The sequence below is a fragment of the Brassica rapa genome, chromosome A10, assembly GCF_000309985.2.
Source record: "Brassica rapa cultivar Chiifu-401-42 chromosome A10, CAAS_Brap_v3.01, whole genome shotgun sequence".
Taxonomy (NCBI): domain Eukaryota; kingdom Viridiplantae; phylum Streptophyta; class Magnoliopsida; order Brassicales; family Brassicaceae; genus Brassica; species Brassica rapa.
The window spans coordinates 10,408,869-10,433,037 of NC_024804.2; the positions used below are offsets into that span (position 1 = coordinate 10,408,869).

At 34.9% G+C, this 24,169-nt stretch overlaps 5 protein-coding genes across 5 annotated transcripts; 4 read left to right on the forward strand and 1 right to left on the reverse strand.

Moving 5' to 3' along the window:
• The first annotated feature begins 443 nt into the window (after positions 1-443).
• Positions 444-2,208, forward strand: LOC103844908. Its single transcript, XM_009121730.3, has 2 exons — positions 444-960; positions 1,905-2,208. Exons 1-2 carry the CDS (start codon positions 528-530, stop codon positions 1,997-1,999), a joined length of 528 nt encoding a protein of 175 aa, XP_009119978.1. The 5' UTR covers positions 444-527; the 3' UTR covers positions 2,000-2,208.
• Positions 2,209-4,015: 1,807 nt separating this feature from the next.
• LOC103844909 lies at positions 4,016-5,699 on the forward strand. The gene is made up of 4 exons (XM_009121732.3): positions 4,016-4,447; positions 4,806-4,953; positions 5,056-5,143; positions 5,224-5,699. The coding sequence occupies exons 1-4, from the start codon at positions 4,110-4,112 to the stop codon at positions 5,517-5,519; spliced, it is 870 nt and encodes a 289-aa protein (XP_009119980.1). The 5' UTR covers positions 4,016-4,109; the 3' UTR covers positions 5,520-5,699.
• Positions 5,700-5,947: 248 nt separating this feature from the next.
• LOC103844910 (putative beta-glucosidase 41) lies at positions 5,948-13,925 on the reverse strand. The gene is made up of 11 exons (XM_009121733.3): positions 8,444-13,925; positions 8,281-8,347; positions 8,152-8,210; positions 7,891-7,966; positions 7,661-7,820; positions 7,336-7,591; positions 7,145-7,260; positions 6,831-7,054; positions 6,693-6,724; positions 6,397-6,608; positions 5,948-6,326 (listed from the first exon to the last, which is right to left on the reverse strand). Exons 1-11 carry the CDS (start codon positions 8,579-8,581, stop codon positions 6,098-6,100), a joined length of 1,569 nt encoding a protein of 522 aa, XP_009119981.1. The 5' UTR covers positions 8,582-13,925; the 3' UTR covers positions 5,948-6,097.
• A 673-nt stretch (positions 13,926-14,598) lies between these two features.
• On the forward strand, positions 14,599-16,923 carry LOC103844911 (organelle RRM domain-containing protein 2, mitochondrial). Its single transcript, XM_009121734.2, has 4 exons — positions 14,599-14,940; positions 16,262-16,330; positions 16,431-16,537; positions 16,621-16,923. Exons 1-4 carry the CDS (start codon positions 14,757-14,759, stop codon positions 16,723-16,725), a joined length of 465 nt encoding a protein of 154 aa, XP_009119982.1. The 5' UTR covers positions 14,599-14,756; the 3' UTR covers positions 16,726-16,923.
• Positions 16,924-19,104: 2,181 nt separating this feature from the next.
• LOC103844912 lies at positions 19,105-20,353 on the forward strand. Its single transcript, XM_009121735.3, has 2 exons — positions 19,105-19,603; positions 20,076-20,353. The coding sequence occupies exons 1-2, from the start codon at positions 19,269-19,271 to the stop codon at positions 20,131-20,133; spliced, it is 393 nt and encodes a 130-aa protein (XP_009119983.1). The 5' UTR covers positions 19,105-19,268; the 3' UTR covers positions 20,134-20,353.
• Positions 20,354-24,169: the final 3,816 nt, after the last annotated feature.

The window sequence follows — 24,169 nt, forward strand, 5'->3', positions numbered from 1 at the left end:
AATGATAGACTAATTCAAAATTAAAATTTGTATGCCTCTAGACTCTAGTCCTCTTAATCATCTACAAGCTTAACAATCCAACTGTAAGAACCTTCAAGATGTCTTAGTTGTTAATACACACATTTGTAATTTTGAATAATTATTTATTAATACAACTAGCATTCTCTTATACACTTAGAACCATTATTATTATTTATTTTTTTGGCCAAGATTATTAGTGTGTTAAAGCTATTTTCAGGTTGTCCAACCACTTCTTTTGTTATTAATTATCTACATGGATTCTTTTAACTCTATAAATCAATATATAATTTGCATTTTTTCATTAATTTTCTTAACTAAAAATCATAATCACGTTAACCATATATATTATGTATGGCCCCACTTTACTCACCAACAAAGGATAAAAACGTAAATTGCTTTATTCCTCCTCCTTTAATATATATATCCTCTCTACAACAATTGTAACATCGCCGTAAAAAGGAACTCTGGAAGCAAAAATAAATCTCTATCTGTATTAGTCAAAAGCTATGGAGAAACTCATCTACCGAATAACCCTTCTCTTTACCACTCTCTTCCTCTCATTCTCTCTCTCGTCACCGTCTTCTCCGACGATCCACGACGTTCTTCGATCAAAAGGTCTCCCCGCGGGACTATTACCGCAAGAGGTTGACTCTTACACTCTTGACAACGACGGTCGTCTCGAGGTTTTCCTTGCAGCGCCTTGTCTCGCCAAGTCCGTGACGGGAATGCGCTTCGACTCTGTAGTGAGAGCGAATCTGAGCTACGGAAGCCTTGTCGGAGTAGAAGGATTGTCGCAGTTCGAGCTGTTTTTGTGGCTGTCGGTGAAAGATATTGTCGTCAAGAAACCTGACACCGGCGTCATTATAATCGATATCGGCGTTGCTTATAAACAACTTTCCCGTTCTCTCTTTGAAGATCCTCCCAAGTGTTTACCTCACGGTACCAAAAACGTTTTTAACTTTCTTTGATTTTTTTATTATTTATTTTCATTTTCTTGATATAATTTCCATCATCTTAATTAACGGTAAAGCATGTATTTAAATTATACATATCTACAATTTTTTATGTTATATCTTACTCGTTAAAACTGGATTTCGTGTAGGTCTAATCTAACTCCTAAATCATAACAGGTTTTTGAATCTGATCTAAGATTTTTTATTTTCTTTTTTCGTAATTATCTACCTGATTTAATTTTTATCCAAACAAAATTCAAATATTTCTAACAACAGAAAAAAATCTATTCATAGATTTTGTCAGATCTGTTATTGTTGTTGATTTACAACAACTAACATTTTCACAAGAATTAGTTATTTTTTTGAATAACATCAATGTTACAAATTAGAGTTTGTTGGAGTATAATTATACGGTTGTTCTTCAATTCTCGTCAAAAGCTAAATAAGTTGATTCTTACAGTAATATAAATATCTCAAATTAATATCACTTTCCAGTCTAATGTTCATCAAAATGTAATGGTGTAGCCTAATTTAAAACCAAATGCTGTAGAAATGAGACTTAGTTTTCCAAAACTGAGTTCATTTACAGTGGGAATATAAGTGTTGCAGTGAAGTCATGGGCTCGGATTGTGTGTGTTTTTAGACGACTTTGAAAACTCTTTTGGATTTTATTGTCTGAATATATTTGCCAGTTTCAATATGAGTCTTGTCTCTGTAACTGCTGACATAACATTTACTTTCCTTTCTTATTTTATTAGAATAAGGAGTATATTCCATCAGTAACTTTTACCAACTTTTATCATTTTATTTTATTTTACCATACTATGAGATGAATACAAAAACATGTGAATATATATTCTATAATCTATACATTTTTCTTTTTCTTTCTGGATGACATATCAATCTTGTAAGCTTGGATTTCTGTTTCAGGCGATTTGAAGAAAAAGATGAGAGGATACGGAAGATTTGAAGCTCTCAAGATGAAAAATTTAAAAGAAGGGTGGAGATCTCGATTGTTCTTTTGATTTATTCCATTTATATTATGCACTAATCAGAAAAACCAGTATGCTAATTATATGAGTCGGTTAGGATTTTGTTTGAGAGTTCTTGTAAAGAAAAGATTCTCAATGTTCTATCCTATGTTTTTGTTTCTAGTTTATAATTTCTGTTTTCATTATCTTCGACTAAATTGATGATGTTTTGATAGTAATTTATGTGATTTGTTAAGTAATTACTTACAAAGTCCAAGTGGTTATAATAGTTTGGTAGTTAGCGGTTTATGGTGTGTTTATATAGTTATCAACTTATCATGATATGTTACATATGTACAAGGCTGTAACAAAAAAAAGTGAGGCTTTTATTGTGGGGGTGTGAGAGAAATCTCGAAAACAGGTATTACCTTAATTTGTCAAAGAACAATAATTTGGATTAATCTCACAAATAAGACGTCATGTGTTTTTTTTCACGATCTCGAAAGAACGTGTATCAGACCTTACTAGTTATGGTGATTTTACTGGCTAGCTTTGCTGGTAGTGCTAGATAGTAGGACTACATATGGGTTAACTTTTGCATACGGCATGAATGAGAAAGATCACAGAAAACTTGAAGATTTGGGTTTGACCTGGATTAGCCTCTGTTAATTATTTAATGGTGTAAAGTGTAAACACTCTTCCCGCAGGAGATCGAACTAGGAACACAAAAACTAACTCTTCTTGCTTAAATCATTGTTTGATCGTGTGGTTTTTTTGCTATCAATCGTGGATTAATTATAGCTTACTAAGTGATACATATAATATAATTAGGGGGAAAAATGAAAATTTTGATAGATATACCATTTTCTAATAATTTCTTAAAGCCTGCGAGCCTGTGACTTTATAATTTTAAGTGTGAAACGTAGATGGAATCACAAGTACGATCCTTTCCATGATCCATACAAATTCTACCGTGACCAATAGGTGACTTGCGACCGAAAGTGTGCACAAAAGTCAGGGAATAGTATACCTGTTAATGAATAAATCATGAGATATGGAATTTAAATTTTAAAATCGCTCTGTCGATATTATTCTTCTACTGAGTTTGGACCTTGTTTTCATTCACGTTTTGATTGAACACTAAGAGACATTACACATTATTAGGCGAAGAAGATCAGGGATAAAATTCTACATCGAATCGACCTGATCCAAGTTTTAGACAATCCTTAGAAACAGACATCAACCTTCCCCCAGTCAAATGTACATTCATGGGGTTCAGATGGTAGGACTCTCAATTTCCGTAGGTTCTTATAATTTAATGCAAGCGTTCAAAGACCGACATCGTCCATGCACATGTACCCCATTAGTGCCTACAAATAAACAAATGAATATTTACATATATCATTACGTGAAAGAAGGCATTAATTTCTGCAACAGAAAATTAATTTTGTCTTCAGTTTTCTTTTTTTGGGGCATGGATGTTATTATCCATCGCTCTATTGCATATAACGTGGAGACTGGAGAGTATACAAGTAAATATTGTAATATAGGAAAGCAAATCAGTATGTAAATATTTGAATAGCTTAAGAAAATCGATAACACAAATTTTGTCTTGACGACAAAGTAACATTTCCAGTATAGGATAAGTAAATATGCATGTAAAAATATATCAAGAGACTGAAAATTGATTTTGTACCAACACTTAAAAAAACTTAATATCAAACTTCTCCCGATTATTATTATTTTTTTTTTCATAACAAAGAAATTTAAAGCCGGTTTAACAAATTGGTGTGGAGGGGGGGGGGATTTTAATTAAAATTAAGAAATGAACCTTGACATTTATTTCATTAGTAAAAATAAAATTCAAAAGGTTTTTCTGGATCATTAAACCGATTCACTGTATGACTGTAAAAGAAAAATCGGAAATTAGAATGAACCGAACCTGGTCAAACTAACCGATAATAAAAAAAAAAGAAAGCCTTTCGAGTAGTAAAATCTTAATTAAGATAATTGAGCGCAATTAGGTTAAACAAATAAAAAATATAAAGTCGGCCGTCAACTTCAAACGGATAAGGCATTTCTCTGTCTTTAAAAATCTTTTCCTTCATCGCAAAGTTTCCCATAAAAATCTCATCTCATCGAATCTTTCGTCTTGTATCGAACCATGGGCGGAGGAAGAGTCATGGCGACGGCGGCGAAGGTGGCTGGGATCGGAGTCGCCAAAAGTGGATTCAGGGGAGGATTCGGAGTCCCCGCGGCGGCGAATGATCAGTTCATCGTGAGAAACGCCTCCGCGTCTAAGCCGGTATCGGCTTCGATCTCATCGGCGGTTCATCCTTCGGTGGAAGAAGACGCGGTGGTTATGCGTAAACCGGTCTGGGAAGACGAGTGGGAATTCGCGGAAGTGGAGACGAAGACGATCCCTAGGGTTGTTTTCGATAAGCCTCCGTCTCTTCAGGAGGCTAAAGAAGCCACCGATGATCTCAAAGATGCCCTCAACATGTAAGATCTAATTCGACTTACGAGCTTTGTACTTTAATAATTGACTTAATTCGAGCTATCTTGATTAATTTTCTCGGTTTTGTTTTTTTCTTTTGTGCTTATGTTTGGTTTGATTTATGTTGTTACATTCATTTTTATAACTAGTTACATACATCGAGACCTGTTCTTATGTTTGGTTCTTGTTTAATTTATAGTGATGTTGTGTTTTATTTGAAACTTAAAGTATGTCTCTTTGAAACATTTTGTTCGATTTATGTTCTTACAACCTATGTGTGTGCAAGGAGTTACATGCATCGAAACATGTTCTTATGTTTGGTTCTTGTTTTTTTTTGTTTGATTATCGAACAACATGTGTTAGGGCGTATATGGAAGGGTCAAATGAAGTTGGTTCAGTTTCAAGAATGTTTTCAAGTTTTCACCCTTCTGAGAACAGAGCTGTTGAATCAGCTGTTCCCCAGGTTGCCCTCAAGGCTTTTGCTTTTCTCAGTGAGAACACCGCCGCGCAGGTATAATCCATCTCCTCCTCCTCGCTTTTCTCAGTTTGAATTGTTTCGGTTAAAGCTTCACTGGTGATAGTCTTGAGAATCTGATCGTTTCTCATTGTACAGTCTGTTGTTGCTTCCATTGCGTCTGACCCAAAGGTGTGGGATGCTGTCATGGAAAACAAGGATCTCATGAAATTTCTTGAGACCAACAGTAAGAACTTCCGTTTGGTGTTTTTATATGACAAATCAATCTTGACAGATAGTTTTTTTTTTATTTTGTTTCGGTTGCAGCTGCTTTAACTACGGTTGAAGCTGACAATGACGACAAATCTGAACTTTCTAGCGAGACTGAAAGTGAAGAAGAGAGTGAAGCGAAGCCAATCAATCTCATGGAGATTCTGCGAGACATGAAGCTGAAAGCTGTTCAAATGATGGAAAATGTGTCTTCCTACTTTGGGGGTTTGTTCAGGACAGAGACTTTTACAGAGGGTGGACAGGAGAGGAAGAGGATGTTGCTCAACGACCCTACTACTCTCTTTGGATTAGCTGTTTGCGTTATTTTCATGGTAGTTCTGAAACGTGCTTAACAAGTTCCAGTTTCCTTTTTAAACTTGCCGATATAGCTTCATAACTACTGTAATCTCTTTCTGCTACTTCATTATCTCGTCTTAGAGTTTTTTTTTTTAATACTGTTCTACTTATGTTTGGAATGGTTTGGAACTTGTCTTTAATATTTTCATAAATAAAAGTATGCTTTGGTTGTATTATTTATGTAATTGCAATTTATAAGTTTATATTCTCATCAAATGTGTAGATTGTTCTTATTAATTGCTATGGTTGGCTTAGAAACGACGTCGTCTGGAATACTCTTCCTCTTCCTCTTCTTCTTCTTGTTGCTAATGGTTGGCCCAAAAAATATGTCGTTTCCAGGAAAGATCCGGCGGCGCTTCTTATTGACTGGGGTTGTTTTACAACGGTAAAGATCTTGACATCAATCAATCATTTTGCTTAAATGTAACACATTTTGCTTTTAATTTCAATATAAAAAATAGGATTTTTATCCATTAATTTTGAGATCGCTATATTTCTGCTTGAATCTGTTTCACATTGCAAAAATGACCTTTTTGTATGAACAATCCGTATATATATTTATGTCTTTGATCTCTCATTTCTCCTGCAGAAGGTTGTCGGAATCTGATGGAGAATAGCTTAGATCAACCCGTTCCGAATGAAGCAATGTTCGAAACCATCGAGCAGAGGCTTTAGGAACCCTAGTGAGGTTGTTCTTGTAGTCCACATAGTATATCCCGAACCGGACAGTGTAACCAGAGTTCCACTCCCAGTTGTCTAGCAATGACCACACGAAGTACCCTCTTACATCACAACCATCCTTCCTGCAATACCCCAACCCAAACAGTTTATAAATTCCTTTATTTTCTCAGGTTTGTAAAGTTTTATTATTACCTAATGCCAGCTGATAAGTTGGAGAGGTAATCTCTGTGGAAGCTAATCCTCTTGTCGTCTTGTAATGCTTTCTCCATGTCTATGAATGGGTTGTTCTTCTCATCCATACCGTTTTCTGTGATGAAGACAGGAGGGTTTCCGTAGACGTCTTTGAGATACACTGCTAGTTTCCTGATTCCCCATGGGACTATGTGTAGCCAGCTTGATCCTGCCTAATGTCATTGTCAAGTAAATGTTTCTCTTCATCAGAACTATTGCTTAGTATGGAAGGAGTAGTGAACAGAGAAATCACATACTTTTTCTCCTATAGGCACTCCTCCTCGAAATGCTACAACAGTTAACAAAAGAGTAGAAACATCAGTTTACTACTTTTGTTTTCTAGCAGTAATGAGATATGATATGAGAGCTAGTCTCTGTGTGTGTGTGGATCTTACAGCTAGTGATCACTGCTGCATCAGAAGAAGCATCTTGTAGAATCAGTTTCCTTATCCTTGTTCTGTCGTTCCTTGTGTACAGTGTCGTGTAGTGGTTGATTCCAAAGAAGTCAAATGCCCCTTTTATGGTTTTGGACATCTCTGCTGTTATCTCTGGTAGTCTCTCTTCCACTAGTCTCTTCATTGAAGCTGGATAGTCTCCGTTTATTAGAGGATCCATAAACCTATTTTTACATCTCATTCTGTCACACTTCTGTTTACTTACTTTCTCTTATGCAAATTTTCATATACAAAAACGATCTTTATTATTTTACCATCCGATCCCAAAATCCATTGCTCTACGAGCTGCATCTCTGTCCTCATCACAATCAGACATTGGCTCAAACCATTTTGCATCTAACGACATCCCTATTCGACCACCTTGTTTCTTCTGCATTTTTACATTATTCCCACTTTATATTATGTGGACCTAACATGTTCATTTTTTTTATATCTGTGGTCTTACCTTGAAGTGTCTCTGGTAGGTGTGGTAAGCAGCAGCATGAGACAAGAGAATGTTATGAGCTACAACATACGGTTCGACAGATGACTTCCCTTCCTTACAGAACCAATGTCCCAGAAGTGAGCACCTCCCTGGAGCCTGTATCCCTGTGTCATAGCCTTGGATCGTTAGCCCGCGTGGCTCATTGAAAGTGATCCAGTACTTCACTCTATCTCCGAACGCTTTGAAACAAGTGAATGCATAACGCTCAAAATCATCCCTGCACACTTTTCTTAGCATTTCATTTTGTCTTCATGATCACATTTTCAGCCAAAGATGATATACTTACACGACTTGTCTGCTCAGCCATCCTTCATATCTGTCTTCTAAAGCTTGTGGGAGATCCCAGTGATACAATGTCACATAAGGTTTGATTCCTTTGGCTAAAAGCGTGTCTATGAGAGTGTTGTAGTACTTAAGTCCATCTGGGTTTACTTCCCCTGTTCCATCTGTTCAAACGTTTGAAACTCAGTGATACACTACTCTTAGGCTTAGCACAGCTTAATGAATTAGACTTACTAGGGAATATTCTAGTCCAAGATATAGAGAATCTGTAAGCATCCATTCCCAGATCTTTCATAAGATCTATATCACTCTGTGAAAGCAAAAAAAAATCAGAAAAAGTGTTCTTGCTTGTTAGATTCTCTCATTTATTTATCCTGTTGCGTCTTATCTCAGATTTGTTTGGACGTGGTTGCTCTATGGAGAAGCAACCTTACTTTTTTTTTATCTTCAAGTATAAGTCAACTTATGCTTCTATTTTAGGAAAAACATACATACATGGAATCTATGATATTGATCAACCGTAGTATCCGCATTGCTGAAATCCAATATCTTTCCTGTTGATCAATAACAAATAAACATTAAAATTGGACTTTTCTGGGTTCTCTGTAACTTTTTGTTTGATACCTGGTTTCTTGGTGAAAGTGTCCCATATGCTATCTCCTTTGTTTCCTTCATTCACAGCTCCTTCAAACTGGTTTATTGCAAGTAAGTGTTTGTGGTTTGATCAAAATATTGATCATTTGAATCTTTCTTAAATCAGTTTGTTGAAGAAGGAGAAGAATGTCACCTGGTAAGCTGAAGAAGCTGTCCCGAACACAAACCCATCTGGAAAACTCTCTCTGGTAATAGATTCCGATGAAACTTGCTGACGAGACGCGATGAAGACCAGATACAGAACCAGGACGAGTCTCATGAAATATTCCATTTGTTGGCTGGCATGAATAAAAGAGCACAGACAGAGAAAAGATATAGGAGTGAAATTGTTTGGGAAAGGAAAGATTTGGAGGCAAGAAAGTGTGAGTTATTATGTGCAAAGCAAAAGGCTCCTCTCTTATGCGAAGGCTCTTCTTTGGTGTTGACATTTGTGTTTCTCTCTTCATATATTATTGTACACGTTGCTTTTACTTCTTCTGCCAAAGACTAAGACTAAAAGTGTACTCTAAGATGAATATAAGTTTGTTAGTGAGACATTGATTCACTTAAATAAATACCTATGCTTTTTTGCATTATTATTTTCGTGCAAGGGACTGATGATTTTGTTATTTTTGTAACTCCAACTACAAGGTAATCCAATTGAAAAATAAAGTCTAGTTTATTTTTAGTTGAGTATGGAAATTAATATAAAGTTACTTTAAGCCTTTACATCATGTCAACACCACCTATCTAAGCTTATCCACATATTAAGCACCGTAGCCTATTGGTTAAGGTTTAAAGGCTTCTACACCCAGGTCTGGGGTTTAAATCCTAGACTATGCAATTTATTGCAGATTACAGGAAATTCAGGTTTCAAGTCCCGGAGAGAGCGGTTTATTAAACAATTATGTATACTACAGAGGAAAGACTTGAAAGGGATCTTCAACATGGTGCAAGTAAATTATGGTATGTATTAACAAATTAATAAATTGTTAAGCCATTTTTTTTTATCTAGTTCAATATCTAGTTATATAAATAAAGAATCTAGTTCAACATCTAGTTATATAAAAAAAAATCTAGTTCAACATCTTTTTGTTTCGAATAAACTTTTATGCTCATTCAATTTTTAATTTCATTCTTTTTGCCTGAAATTCATCTAGTTTACAATTACTTGATACACATTTTAGAACAACTAGAGTTTTTCTCAGCGCGATTATTTTGACTTGTTGCAATTATATTTGTGTTGCCAAACAAATTCAAATTGAGCTTTTGAATACAATATATAATTTGAATATATTTTACATGTAACTGATATATTTTTAAATGTAAATCTATTGTTTAGAAAATAAATTACATTTTTTACCATCTTTTAAAATTTTTGGCCATTTTCAAAAATAGTGTTAATTTTTTACAATAAAAATGAATTTAAGATATTATTTTACTGATATATACAGTATTATATAATAAATTATGTAATAAAGATTAGATTTAGGTTTCGAACCGAACATGAAAAAATTGCACTACTAACTCAAAAAAAATTCACTACTAACTCAGAATATGAATATTTTCGGTTTACCCAAAGCGATAAAGTATTAGTCATAATTGGTATATTAGCGGTAAACTCAACTAATAACATCACATAAATGAATTATTGTAGTAATAAAATATAATTTCCTAATTAAAATAGAATCAATTTTATTGATGTTTTTAGTATTATTTCTAAAGAATCTAAAATGTACGAAATTGAATAATTTTAGATTAAATGTTAGAAACTGTTAATTAAAAAAAAGATTATAAAAACAGGAATAATATTATTTAATAAACAATCAATTAACTAAATGTATTACATGTTAGAATGACATAAGTTTACATGGGAAGAATATCTAAGAACACAGAGACATGTAGAAAAAGAGAAGAAGAGACTAACATCAACTCAGATCTCACATTATCCTTCTAAGTTTTTGCTACTTCCATTGGAACTTTTGAGACAGGCCAGGCCCGTTGCGGAAGCAGTAGAAGCGGTTACTTAGGACCTAAACGTCAATGTTTTTTTCTTTAAGCTACTGTTCATTATTTAGAAAAAAAATTACACATCTGAAACCCAGTTTCAAGTGGGGTCCTTAATGGGTATGGACCAGCGCTGGCTCTAGAGTAAAACGAATTAAAAGAGTACGTATTCAACCTTTTCTTCTTATGAATAGTTCACCTAAATATTGCCTTTTCATAATTTTTTTCTCGACCATCTTCTTCTTCAGACTTCTCTGCTCTATGTTGCCCACTCATCTCTTGTTTTCCTTGTCTATTGATGGTACTCAGATTTCTTGACCTGGTTAGAGGTAGTTTCTTTGAGTAATAATAATGTTTATGCACTTTTTTGTGCAGCCTTTATAAGTATTAGAAGTGGTGTCACTACAGATTAATTAGTTGCAATTATATGAAGACCATAGTGATGAAATCCTAAAAGAAATATGTATTGCAAGCTTGCACAAAAAAAGTGAGAACGGTTAACATATAGATGCACAAAAAACTATTTAGATACTAATGTTCACTCCATGCAAACAGTTAAAGGTTTTCTAAGAAGACACATATAGACAAAGTTACTTTTCGTCTGGCTTTAAAACTCTTTCACCTCTTCCCGATTGGTAGCACCTGGACTAAACACACATAAAAAACCTTAAATCTTAGAGATGTCAATTGGGTTGTCCATGTCCAATGAACATGTCCAAATGAACAAATCAATTTATTGGACATTATTTTTTTAAGCTCAAATTGTACCCAGTCCAAATTGTCCAAACCCAAAATAAACATTTCGCTTACCAAAAAATAGTTGTGCCCAAAAGATAAAAATGATGGAAAGGTAAGAATCTCTTACCGATTTCAGAAGCATTCATTAGTTCACCATCTTGTTTGACACTTTCAGATTCAGAATTTTTATTATAACCTACAATGTGGAGGAGTTTCTTCTCTAAGCCTCTGAAAGCGCCATGTCATTCCTCAATCTCCGCAAGTGTATCCAATATTTTTTATCTGCATGCACGGAGGCAGAAAATAACTTAATTTGAGATACACGTAACAATTGTTTTCTTGAACTAAATACCAACTTGCCATCTTCCTTGCTCCATGATTGCTTTCTGAAAAATAAGCTCATTGTCTCCGGTTTCAATCAATCTATCCACCACCGTTTACACACCATAAACGATCATCATAAACACATTACAAATATTGATTCAAGAGATTAAACTGAGAAAATCAGAGTTCTAAATCCGTGCCTCTTCACCTGCTTGTTGACGAGTAACTACCATTGTCAAAAAGCAGAACATCACCCAAAATATCAAAAAAAAAATCAGAGATCATTACTGGGAATAGTTGAATTGTTAGACAGATTCCCTAGTCAAAACTTGTAAGCACATGCCTCTCTACAACTTCTCTGTATTCATGTTGAATGTTATGTCTCACAAGTCTGCAATGAACACATTTAAGAAGATTAGGATAAGTTTCTCAGAGAGTTTTTGCTTTCAAAATTTATAGAACTACTACTTCGAATCAAGAGATTAGAAAAATGTCACTTGGTTGCCTAAACTCCCTCACATGGCTTTCTTTCCCAAACTTTAAATCTTAAGTAGCAACCCTGTAGAATCACTAATATTAGTGACTTGAATTACTTCTTATTAAGCAACAACTTATGTTAAGGGAGCTCATCTCATATTAGTGGAGAATTTAACGTGAAATCTAAAATGTTGAGATAAACTTGGAAACTATTGGAAGAGGAGGATAAATGTTTACCGCAAATATGTTTGGTGTTAACTGTTGTCACTAAAAGCATGACATGAGTATCTGCACTCTTACTGAATTTTCTGTAGAATTCGTTTATAGCCTGATCCCACAGCACATTCATAACAGCCCCTGCATATGTTCATTGAAAGTAGGATGAACTCAATTGGTTATACAGCTGAAGGTTTGTATTACTATCAAGAAAATGCTCACTCTTTAGGTTGAAGGTGAACCAACACTCGCTGAGTGGTTGCTACTCCTACTCCGTGAAGGACGGAGCGGTCGGTGACAGAATGACCATTGATCAGCTGGACAGCATCTGAAATTTTGGATGCAAAATATGTCACGTGCAGAGAGGTTAAAGCCTTATTAAAGTTTCAAAGGAAAAAAATATGCAAAACAGAACCAAATATTCAGGTTACATAAAGATCATCTCTGAACCCACAATTGGTTTCAAAATCTTTGAATAATTGAAATGAAAATCTTTTTTCATCATAATCTCAAACAACTTCTTTTCTATCGGTTCGAAGACATCTCCTACCTTTCCATGTAACTTAAAACCCTTTGAAAGAATTTTGGCTTCACCACACTAATCCTACAATACTCCTCCAAGAACTTAGCAAATTCGCTTCCACTTCCTCATGGGTTTACCCTTCTCATTCAAAAATCCTAACCATGGCCGTCAATATAATCCTGGAATGGAGCTTAATCCCATTCTTCTGCAACATCAACAATGTATTCATCCAATTAGCTTGATTCAATCTACCCATCAACAAAAACAATATGGGGCCACATAATAATGCAAGTACCAGTTTCGCAGATACAAAACGTTATAACACTCACTGACTTCTTCTTCCTTTTCTTCAGTCAACCAAATGAGCCTTCAAGACCATCATTAGCTACAGGGAAAAGAATTCAGACATAGTATCGTAGATACACCACTGAATAGAAACAAAAAAGACAGACAAAGCTCCTCAACATACCATGCAAGGAATCAGATTTCTCTAGTTGTGACTCTATTGAGTACTTGACATGATTTTAATTTTTAATGACAACTTTCTTCTTTTTCTTGGTTGGATTAAAAGGTGCGAGCTAAGAATTAAAAACAATTTAAAACCACCAAATCAGAGAAGACAGTCTCTACAACCTTGCCATGCGAAATAAAGCACGTGAGATATAGAAAACAGTCTGATAAGTGACTGAGTGAGTGGCAATGGGTTGTTTCTACTTACATCCTGGGAAGCGAAAAGAGAGATAAATCCAATGAAAATAAAGATGATAATGACAATAACAAATTTCGAAATAACCTGCATAAAAAGGCATTTTTAAGGAATTCTCATCTCTGTCGATTGAAGCCGAGCTTTTGCTAAAATCCCAATTGGTACGCATAGTTTCTTAGACAACATTTCACTCTGCGTTTTATAGAGTAAAAAGAGAAGTCAAAGAAAGATCTATGATTTCTCTTTTGAAGAAGGCAATAATGGGTAAAGTTAAATGGAATAAAAACTTGGAACATAAGAAGTGGAATGGAGAAACCGAAAAGACGACGAAGAATGAGGAAGGAAGCCATCGTTAGGAAATATTTTTTTTGCTTAAATGACATGGCATCTAATTACATTTTTGTTGGTTTGAATTTCCATGCTGATATGGCATAACTAGAATTTGAGTATATGTACTAAAAATGATTATTTTGCTCAACATTTTTAATAAAAAAATAATAATAGAAAATGGTAATTTAATGTATGTAGTTCTGGAAAAACCTCCAACCAGATAGTGATTCGGGTTCTCTCCTTTTCCTCTGTTCTCTCTCTAGGAACTTTTACAGAGGAGAAGTTGAAGAGAAGAAACCTTACGCCGGTGTCTTTCCGGTGACTCTCTGCCCATGGTTGGGCTCCACTTCCGGCGTCGCACCTTCGTATTCGGTGGTCGGCCGGCCTTTGGCTTTGACGACGCACCAGCAACTCCGGTGTTATCGTCAGCTTTTGGCACCGCGTCACACGTTCTTTTGGTTGTAGACGGCGGTTGTCTTCCGGGTTCTTCCTGGATTATGTATACTCTCCTCTTCTTCGTGCTTCTTATGATTCAATCAACTCCCGGCTTCGATTGAATCGACAACGGCTATGTCAATTAAATATCTTTGTTTTGAAACGGAGAGAGTCTGGCTTTAGTCTCGAGGTGTCATTTGGCTCTTCGATGTTGAAGACTATGGCATTGTATAAAGTTGCGCTCTCATCTCCGGTTCTTGTCATCGTCAGCGGTTATCTTCGAATGGATTCTGGTGTGGTTCCGGTAGAACATCCGACTAGATCTTCCGGTGGTGACGCTCCAATCAATGAAGTTTGGTGGATGTTTGGTCCTAGGGCACGTATCCATCTACGCTAACAAGAAAACGGATGGATGGGCTTAAGCTGATTCATTATTTTCTGCTGGGCTATTTTTTTGCTGGGCTCTTTTTATGGGTCTCTGTGTTTGTTGTTTCTAGTTGGGTTTTCCTAGAGTATTTGTATACTGTCTTTGTTTAAATAACATTTACAGATAAAAATGAGTTGACACAAGAAGGGTACACTTGTCATTTCTGAATACATTTTCTGTGTCTACTTCTTCGTCTTCTCTCTCCGAAAACCCTTTGTGCCCAGAATCAATTGGTCGTTAGGGTTTTAGTTAAAACTTTGTTTCTCTTAATCCGGATTGAATCTATGGCGATGGCTATGAGACTCCCCGCGATTGCGATAGCGGCGACGGAAATGGCTTCGGCTCCCGTTGGATTGAGGCGCCTCTTCTGCTCGAATGCTTCAAAGTTTTCATTCCTTTCTCCACAAGCCAACGCCGAAACTCCGGCTCGTCCTCAGGCGGAACCCAGCACCAATCTCTTCGTCTCCGGTATAACACCCCCTCTTTCTCTTTATCTCTCTTTTTCATTTCTGGGTTTTTGAGGGGTTTATCGTTGCTCGTTACGATTAGTGAAAAGTGATCTTCTTTGCAGTTACGGTTTGTGTTCTAATATGATTTAATCATTGCTAGTATGATTCTTTGTTTGTTAGTTGCTTTGAAAGGTCTTGTCTTTGTCTTTGTCACTTCTTCTTGCTAGTATTAACGACTTTAGTCTCGAGGGTTTAAATCTGATTACTATCTTTGTGAGACAATCCAAAACCATGTGGTTTCATGCTCTAAACCAGCTTCTTGAGGTAACAAAAATTAGATAAGTTGCTTTGAGTTGTTACCAAGATATCCAAAAGTGTGGTTTATTCATTTCATAAAAGAGTTTGGTGTGGTTGCATACACAACTCAAAGATATAAAGCTCAATTTATATAGACACACCTTGGTTTTAAATGTCGTGTGGCGAGGATTGGCGAAAGGAGGCTCGACACTCGCCACTCGCCATGGCGTTTCATGGCGATCGCATCGCGTATCAGCCGCTCAAAAGGTACCTCCTATTCCTAATACCATCAATTATATGAACTTTTGAAAAAGACATAGTAAATAGAAAACAAAAACCAGTTTTATTGATAACTTAAACGTAAAAACACCAAATGAAAAGCATAAAACCAAAACCAAAACATAATCCAAAGCAAAGAAAAACAATTCAAAGCAGAACACATAACATCAACACTCTAAAACTCAGTTTCAGAGTCATCAACACTCTCATAATAGGGGGACGTATTACTATTATATAGTACATTTCACTTAGGGTTTTTACGCTTTAGATGGATTAGGGTATTCGGTTAGAGTATATTTAGCGTATATTTAGAGTATATTTAGAGGATGTTTAGAGTATAATACATGTATATGCTATTATACTTATTTTGAAACCAAAATTTTGTTAACGGTTTGATTATCAACAACGTAGCGACGCAATGATCGACTCAGTGTATACAGGTATAGCGAGGAAAGGCGGTCGACTCTCGTACCTCGCTTAGCATTGGGGTCTTGAGTCGTTTTGGAGGTCGCCTCAGGTCGCTACTCGCCATGGCGAGCGGAGCGGTCGCCTTTTAAAACCAAGAGACACACACATTATTAGAGGAAACTCTACACACAATAAGCCTTCTTGAGCTTAGGATAGGTTTCTCTTTACAGAACTAGGATTCATGTTCTCTTCTGATACTCTCTCTCAGTTTCTTCTCGTCATATTTATATCTTTGTTTATGATTCTAAAATTTACACCTAAATGATTGATCATCTTCCTGTCACCTTATTTTTCAGGTCTTAGTAAGCGCACTACTTCTGAAGGACTTAGGACTGCTTTCGCTCAGTTTGGAGAAGTTGCCGATGGTATTGACCTTCCTCATTATGAACATTTTATGCGCATCAAAGCTAGTTGAACACTGAACTAACTGTAGCTATTCATTCTTCCTCAAATTGGTTTATATAGCTAAGGTTGTCACGGACAGAGTCTCGGGATATTCAAAAGGGTTTGGATTTGTTCGGTATACCACCTTAGAGGATTCTGCAAAAGGCATAGCTGGAATGGATGGCAAGGTTATTATTTATATTCCTGGCATTTCTCAAATACAAAATCTATTATGTTTACTGACATCTGTATCTAATTCTCTTCTCTGCAGTTTCTTGACGGTTGGGTCATTTTCGCAGAGTATGCAAGACCAAGAGAGCCATATCGACCTCAGAACAACATGCCTCCTCCTCCTCCGTATGGTAACCGCTATTGAAACATGCCATTTCATGGTGTCTTTGAGCTTTTGTTCTTCATGAATCATTATATCATTATTATTAGTGTTACTGTTATGCTTCATTCTGTTATCTACTATGATTTAACTGACTCTTCTCCTTAGTGTCTTGTACCTTGGTGGAGTTCAGAAACTTTAAATTATATATATGGGCCGGTTTAAAATTAGATTAATTTGCTCTCTGATGGAGTCATGGCAGATTCAGGTCCGGTTCGGTCTGTTGATTTTTGATCTATGTACCAGATTCTTTTAAGACGTTCCTCATTGAAACAAACAAAAGTTTGAACTAATTGGGTTCTTACTTTTTGAATTTAAATTTTCTTTTTTTGTGAACCAAAGAACTTTGAACCCCAATCTGATGCAACATTTTCATACAACCCAATTGGTCCGTAGCCATTAGCCAATCACTAACTCACAATTTGCTAGAGATAATTCAACACTTTCATAAAGCAACCATTATGAGTATATTAACAAACTTGCAACCATTTGATGATGATTTTAACATATGTGAATAAGTCATTGGGCCACAACATTGAGTTCTCAAAGTTTTCACGTGGAGATGTCTAGTATCTACACGAACATTTTCAAACATGTGGACTGAACAATAACAAACAAAAAAATATCAAAAATACTAATGGCGTACATAAGTTTATGCAATAAATGTCACAGAGACAAAAAAAGGAACCAAAACAAAAGAGATACCGTTCATACTATAACATTCTTTTGCTGTCCAATTGCGTTTGGTGAGACGATTCCCTCTTTCTCATGCAACCAATTCTATTTTACAGCTCACCATGTTACTCCAAGATCAAACGAGACCCATTACTTTCTCTCTTAGGTCTATTTCAGCTAGAATTTTTGGAGTGTACTTGGTTTATTATGTTGACTGTGAGATATAAGTTGTTTGTTTCCCTAATCCTTAGACACAAACGTTAGTTATGATTAGAGTGTCGACCTCAACGTGTACAAAATGGCTTTGTTTCCAAGATTAAGGAGTATGCACAAGTCAAATTTAACTGCATAATAACTAAACACGATTCTTTCAAATTGGATAATGTTTCAAATCAAGTTCATTTTCGTCGACGATGATTTTATCATTCTTCTTGCTTTTCTCGTTAAAGTAAGGTAAGACGTAATCCTAACCACATTATATGATCTTGAGAAATGTCGATAAACTCACGTGTCCTCGCTTAGATTCTTATTCTAGTTTTTTTTAGTCGATCGCGTGGGCTAGGATTGAAGATTAATATCAATGTTCTGTCAAAATATCTTACGAGTACATTGGCACGTGATACCTAGCAAGTAGCAACTTAACCAACCGATTAAACTCCATTATTCATGCAAAGTATTACTATAAAGTCGACGTATGAATAATAAATGAGAGCATGCATATTTGTGTTAATTTTAATTAAGATTTAAGAGTACAGTACAAACAAATTAACAGAAGAGACGTGAGTCATCGTCGTTTTGGTTGCGCCGCATGTGCGATTGCTTTCAGACGTGACAGCATTTGAGATAAGTCGTTCTATGTGGTGGAATTAGGGTTTAAATGTAGTAGGTTTCGTTTCATGTATTAGCAAGTGAAGAAAAGGATATGAATCTGATCCATTTAATGATTAATTCGTTTCTTATACTCAGTTACGTTGGACCGTTTCATTTTCTATATCGTTAGAAGATACGAAGCTAATCTGATCCATTTAATGTAGTTCTTATCTACAGGAGTTTAAGTTTAAGATAAGGTTAATTGCCACGTATTATAACACATGTTTATACACATTAGTATGCAGATTGTATCATCAAATACTGCGACGTACTTGATGATATATAGTAATATTGAATTTAAATGATCTTAGTAATATAATTGTTTGTGGCTTCATCAATTCCCCTAGCTGCAATGATCTCATCATGATTGAATATGTACATAATGATCGAAAATGAAACTGATCAGCGAGAAACGACATGCACAGTGATTTTCTAAAGTTTATCTACCCGCTCGGTTTATGTGAGATGATCATTGTGTTGGCTGGGTGTAGGGTATAGTTTTTTTTTGAACATTTTCTTTAGGGTATAGTTGTTATTTATTTGATGAATCAAACTTTGTTTCATATTCCAAATAAAAAAGAATAATTTTCTTACAAAAAAAAACAAAACAAAACAAAAAAAACCCCAAATAATTAACTCGGAAACAATTATAGACTGAGTTTGGCAAACTGTCACCTCTCGGTTTCGGTTTAAATTTCAACTAAAACCAAATCCGGTCTAAGATAAGGTGTTAAAGGCAGTTTAGTAATAATGTCACAAAACATATGTCCACGTAATCAAATGAGTCATCATCGACTTGACTTCCCCCTATAAATTGTCTCTTGTTCGGAAGAGTATCACCACTCCAATGACTTTCTCAAACATTTCTTGAAAATATTTGTAACCATCTCAGAATATTAGCTCTTTTTAAAGATTAATCTAAGATTTAAATTAGAAAAACAAAAAAAGGAACAAAAGGGATTAGGTGTGGTGTGGTGTAGGGTATGAAATTCTTGTTAGAGCTCGTCGTGCCTTGTTTTGGTTCGCAGCAGTTCCACCAATCCGCCGCCACCGCGGATGATTCTATTTCCGGCGAAACGCAGTCGTTAATGAAACAGCGAAGGAGGCGGAAACGCGTTAGAGTTGCGGGTCAACCGGGCCAAGCGGCGGAGTGGACGCCGTCCCTCAGCGTTATCTCGGAGCACAAGCCGGCGGTAAAGGAGACATCGGAAAAGGTGAAAGAGAAGAGGAAAATCCGTCGTAAAAGTGATGGTGGCGGTGGAGACGCGTCGTCCCGATCCGGTGGTGGTCATGTTCGTTTCCGCAGTGACGATTTCGGGTAAACACTCAATTCTTGAAGTTTTGATTCGTTATATGAGAATGATCATTAGAAAAAAAAAGTGTTTTACAAAATTATTTATCATAAAAACTAACAAATTCACATAATACCTTTGGTTAATATAATTAAAGATCATAGTTTATTATATGGTTATATATACTAGTAAATTTATGGGGTTTTAGCCGTATTAGTTTAAGAATGTAACATTTTCAATTTATTTGTTTTCTTTCAACGTAATTTATGAAAAGATAAAGAGAAGATTACCAGATAATCATGGTAGTTAAGATGCTGTTTTGTGAATAAAGATTCGATATAGTTGGAACGTCAACATCAGCATGTTAATGCTTATCCGAGTAAACAAAGTCGTAAGTGGCAAGCTAACCAAAATAAACTTAACGAGAAATTCTATAAATAGAATCGACAAAAGATAAAGATAACTATTGTTTTGACATTATTTTTATCGGCATTGCAGGAGAAATGCTTTCGAACCAGTAATTCCCGCATTCTCACCGACTCCGTTCATGTTTTGAGTTTCAGTTTCTTCCTGAAGTTTATGTGTAGCTATGTATAATAATAAATTAATAAATATAGTAATCGAATGATGTAGCATTAATGTATGTATTATGTATATGCATTTGATATTACTGCCATCGGTATATAAAACCTATATATGTGACTCTCAAACAAAAAGAGTTTGTCTATCTATGTACAATGTATCCGCTTATCATATGCAGCACGTAGAGTGTGACTCTTCTATTCTAGTCTCCCCGGCGACCGTGGGTATATGCAGCACGTAGAGTAACTCAAAATGGCTATGTTAAGAAAATATCACGTGACAGACAGGTTCGTCATACTAATAGGTTTACCAAAATAATTGGTTGAAATCCATATCTCCCCAACAACATCAGTTCTCAGGAAACCTTCAACACTATCCGAAGAGATCGTTTGAGCTATTCTCGTAAGCTCACTCCAACATAACTGTATTAAAGATCGTTTCCAAAAGTTCAAAACTTGACAATCTGTTTTCTCTCTTTTAATAAGACTCTAAGGGGGCGACTGGTTTTTCCGCTACCACCCGCAAACGCAGCTTTTGCGGTTGGTAGCGGTTGTCGGCGGTTTGCAACAATCACTCAAATCGCTCTAAACCGCTTCAAACCGCTCCGAATCTCATAAATTCAAAAGCTGACTCCAGCTAGCGTTTGCGGTTGCGGGAGGGTAAAATTTTTTTCTTTTTTTTAAAAACAATATATATACAAAAGTAAAAATATTTAATAAAAAATTTAAAATTAAAATTATGAAAATACTAAAATATATCTATTATATTTTAATTAATATTATAAAATTTTATAATGAAAACAATTTCAATAAATTTTCAAAAATTAAAATTATAACTTTCTAAATATAAATTTTATATTTATTATAATTTTATGATTTTTGATATTTTTATAATTATATTAAATATAAATATTGTTAATTTATTATTTGACTGTTACCGTATTTGGTAGTTAACCATTCATAAGTCACCCGCAAACGCACCAATTTTTAACCGCATTACCAGTCGTACAAATCTCTTTAAACCGCTAGAAACCGCAACCGCCCGCATCCACAAACTCCCGCAACCGCAACCACAACCGCTGTGTTTGAACCAGTCATGCCCTTAGTCTAGTCGTATTATTTTAACATAAACATTGGAGAAATTTTGAAAAGAAAAACTTCATTAGTTTTATCAAAGCTATCATAACTTTGTTATCGTTTTAAAAACGATTTATAATCGCCGGGAAAGACCTTAGTAAAGTTCGCATCAGGCTCCTACTGGTGCTTGCCAAATATCCAATTATTTGAAAAACAATCCCTGCAAACGTAACCAGCTCTTTTTATAGTGAATTAACGTGGTCAAAGAAGCCGAGGTGGTCATGGTCAAATCTACTAGCAGTCTTGAGTGAGCTAGCTTTTCTCTCACATCCTCTAACTTTAGCTTAACTGATTCTTCAAATCTAGTTAGTGTGAACTAAATCCCTCTTTTTTCTTAACTCTGTCTAACCTGTATGATCCAAGAAAATCATATCTTTGTATTAGCTCCATGTATTTTTATACAAAGCCCTTCATTAAAAGAAATACTCTCTTCTGGTCAACAACAAAAAAACCTTCCCTGACAACAATCAATTTTAATAGGTTAAATGGTAATTACCAGATTACCTTTTTAGCTTGTCAATAAGTTATTTACATTCTGATATACATATGTATTTTTTTCATCAAAAAAAGTGGGCGGGGTTTTAATATCTGAAGGTTCAGATTCTGTGATAGTCACTTACGCAGAGAGTGTTGAATGAATTCTCTTTTTTTTTTTTAATGTGGCCGGATTATAGGCTATTGCCAATCACCAAAGCCCAATAAATGTCCAATGTTATTTCTGAATGACTCAGGTGCCTCATTGGACATCAATCTGATTAAAATGTCATGAATCATGATTTACATGTAGTTCAAAGAAAATGTTTGTACCTTAATTAACTCAAGTTCTTAAAGCCATCCCTAATGTATTATTAGTAGTTTAGTACACTACCAAGGTGTTAACGCGGTTTTTTTTGCATCTTTGGTCACATTCTCACATGTAGTCTTACTCTTATATCACCTTTTTCTTTGCATTAATCTATAAAACTCCAAATTTGTGTGTATATATAAATGGTATATATGCATACGACTATGGGAATATATCTTGAAACATGAGAACATGGGCTGGGCTGTACCGTGCACGTGGAGAAGACATGTGTTGCTTCATGATCATGCGACCATGGAACAAGTAAACTTTGAACTTGAGGAATATGTGCCCTCAAGTTATCAAACTCATCTCATCATCCCAAATTCAACTCTGACTTGTCTTCCCTTCATATACATCTTCGTTTATTGCTAAGACCTAATCATTTATTTACCATTTTAAATCTTATTAAATTTGATAGTGACAAATGATTGGTCTAAGATATTTTCATATCCAATACATTTTTTTTGAACGACAATTATATCCAGTACCTAAAAAAAACTGACCAATTTCACTAGTTAATGATTGGCTCAAAAATATTATGGATATGCTCTAAATCGAAAAAGACACTCTGTATGATAGAAGAACTGCATTGAAAGTTTTTTGTTGTTTGTTTTAACTTCTTAACTTTATATATCCATTGCCTTGATATTTTGTCTGACGATAAAAGAAAACTAAAGAAACTACATCTCCAGCTCTTTCAATGTTGTGGGGAGTAATTAATACTACATCTGCAGATAAGAAAGAAAGATCCTGACTCTTGAATTATGAGATTGCATCATTGAGGTGTAAGAAGAAATTCCATTTTATGGTCAATCTTTTGAGTGGAAGGTTTCGTGTGTGGTGGAATTTTTTCTGAAGTGTATTAGAATTACTTGCGGCAGTAATTACGGGATTTTATCTTTCTTTTTAGTGCACAAAAGTAAACAATATTGTACTTATTTTTCGAATTAATGGCAGCGTGTAATACTATCATGTTAGATGAACTGAAACAAGTTAACTGTTAGTGATATACAATTTGATTTCATGGATATTATTAAAATATTTTCGAAAAGAATCAGCAATAAATTCATGGGTAGTCCTTCATTTTGAATTATTCATTATATTTTCTGTATTTAGCAACATTTTTAGTTGAACAAATTATTTATGTTTTTACGTGGGGTCATTCTTTTGGATGAAAATGAACTCCAACTAATAATATTGAATGTGTGACATTGGGCGACTTAGGTGGATGTTTGTAACTGCTTGCCCCTGGTTATAGATTTATAGTTTCAAAATTTATCTTCTCACCTATTAAACTCCAGACTCTTAAGAATTCGGATCACTAAAATTTCTGTCATCAATCTATAAAATGATGAACTTCATGTATATGATATTCAGGTGAGTTGGTGAGATTCTTGTTCATAGCGAGGAGTATAAAGTTTTGATTTTTGAAATCTGCCTCATTTTTGGTTATATTTCCTCTGCTTTATAACAAGTATCATTTTATGTTTTTAATTTTATTTCAAAAAGTGTTATTCTACAATCCTAATGTAAATTAAAAAAAAACTTTTACTATTTAATATAAATTATACATTAAATCTAATTTTTACTATTTTGAATAACAAATAGAGTTTCATTTAAATCATTATTATTTAGTTAATCATACATTAAATATGGATATATTATTTTTTAATCTCCGTTAAAAATGTCAAAGTGATAATTATTTATAAACATATGAAATATATGATTCAACAAATGTACAGTAGACATAACATTTGACAATTAGCCTCATTTTTCGTTATATATGATTCAATATATGTACAGTAAAAACATTTGACGATTAGCATACGAAAAAGCACAAATCTAGACAGCTATATGCAGGTTGTATTCAATTAAATCACAGCAGTTAAATTTCTATTACTTTATCAATTATCTCTAGTGGGTTGTTGATAGTAGTTTAGAGAGAGAAGAGAAAGAAGTTAGATCTATCTTGAGGACCGGCGGTCGGTCGGCGCGTGAGCGTCCGTGCCGGCACCGGAGTCCTTTTTTGT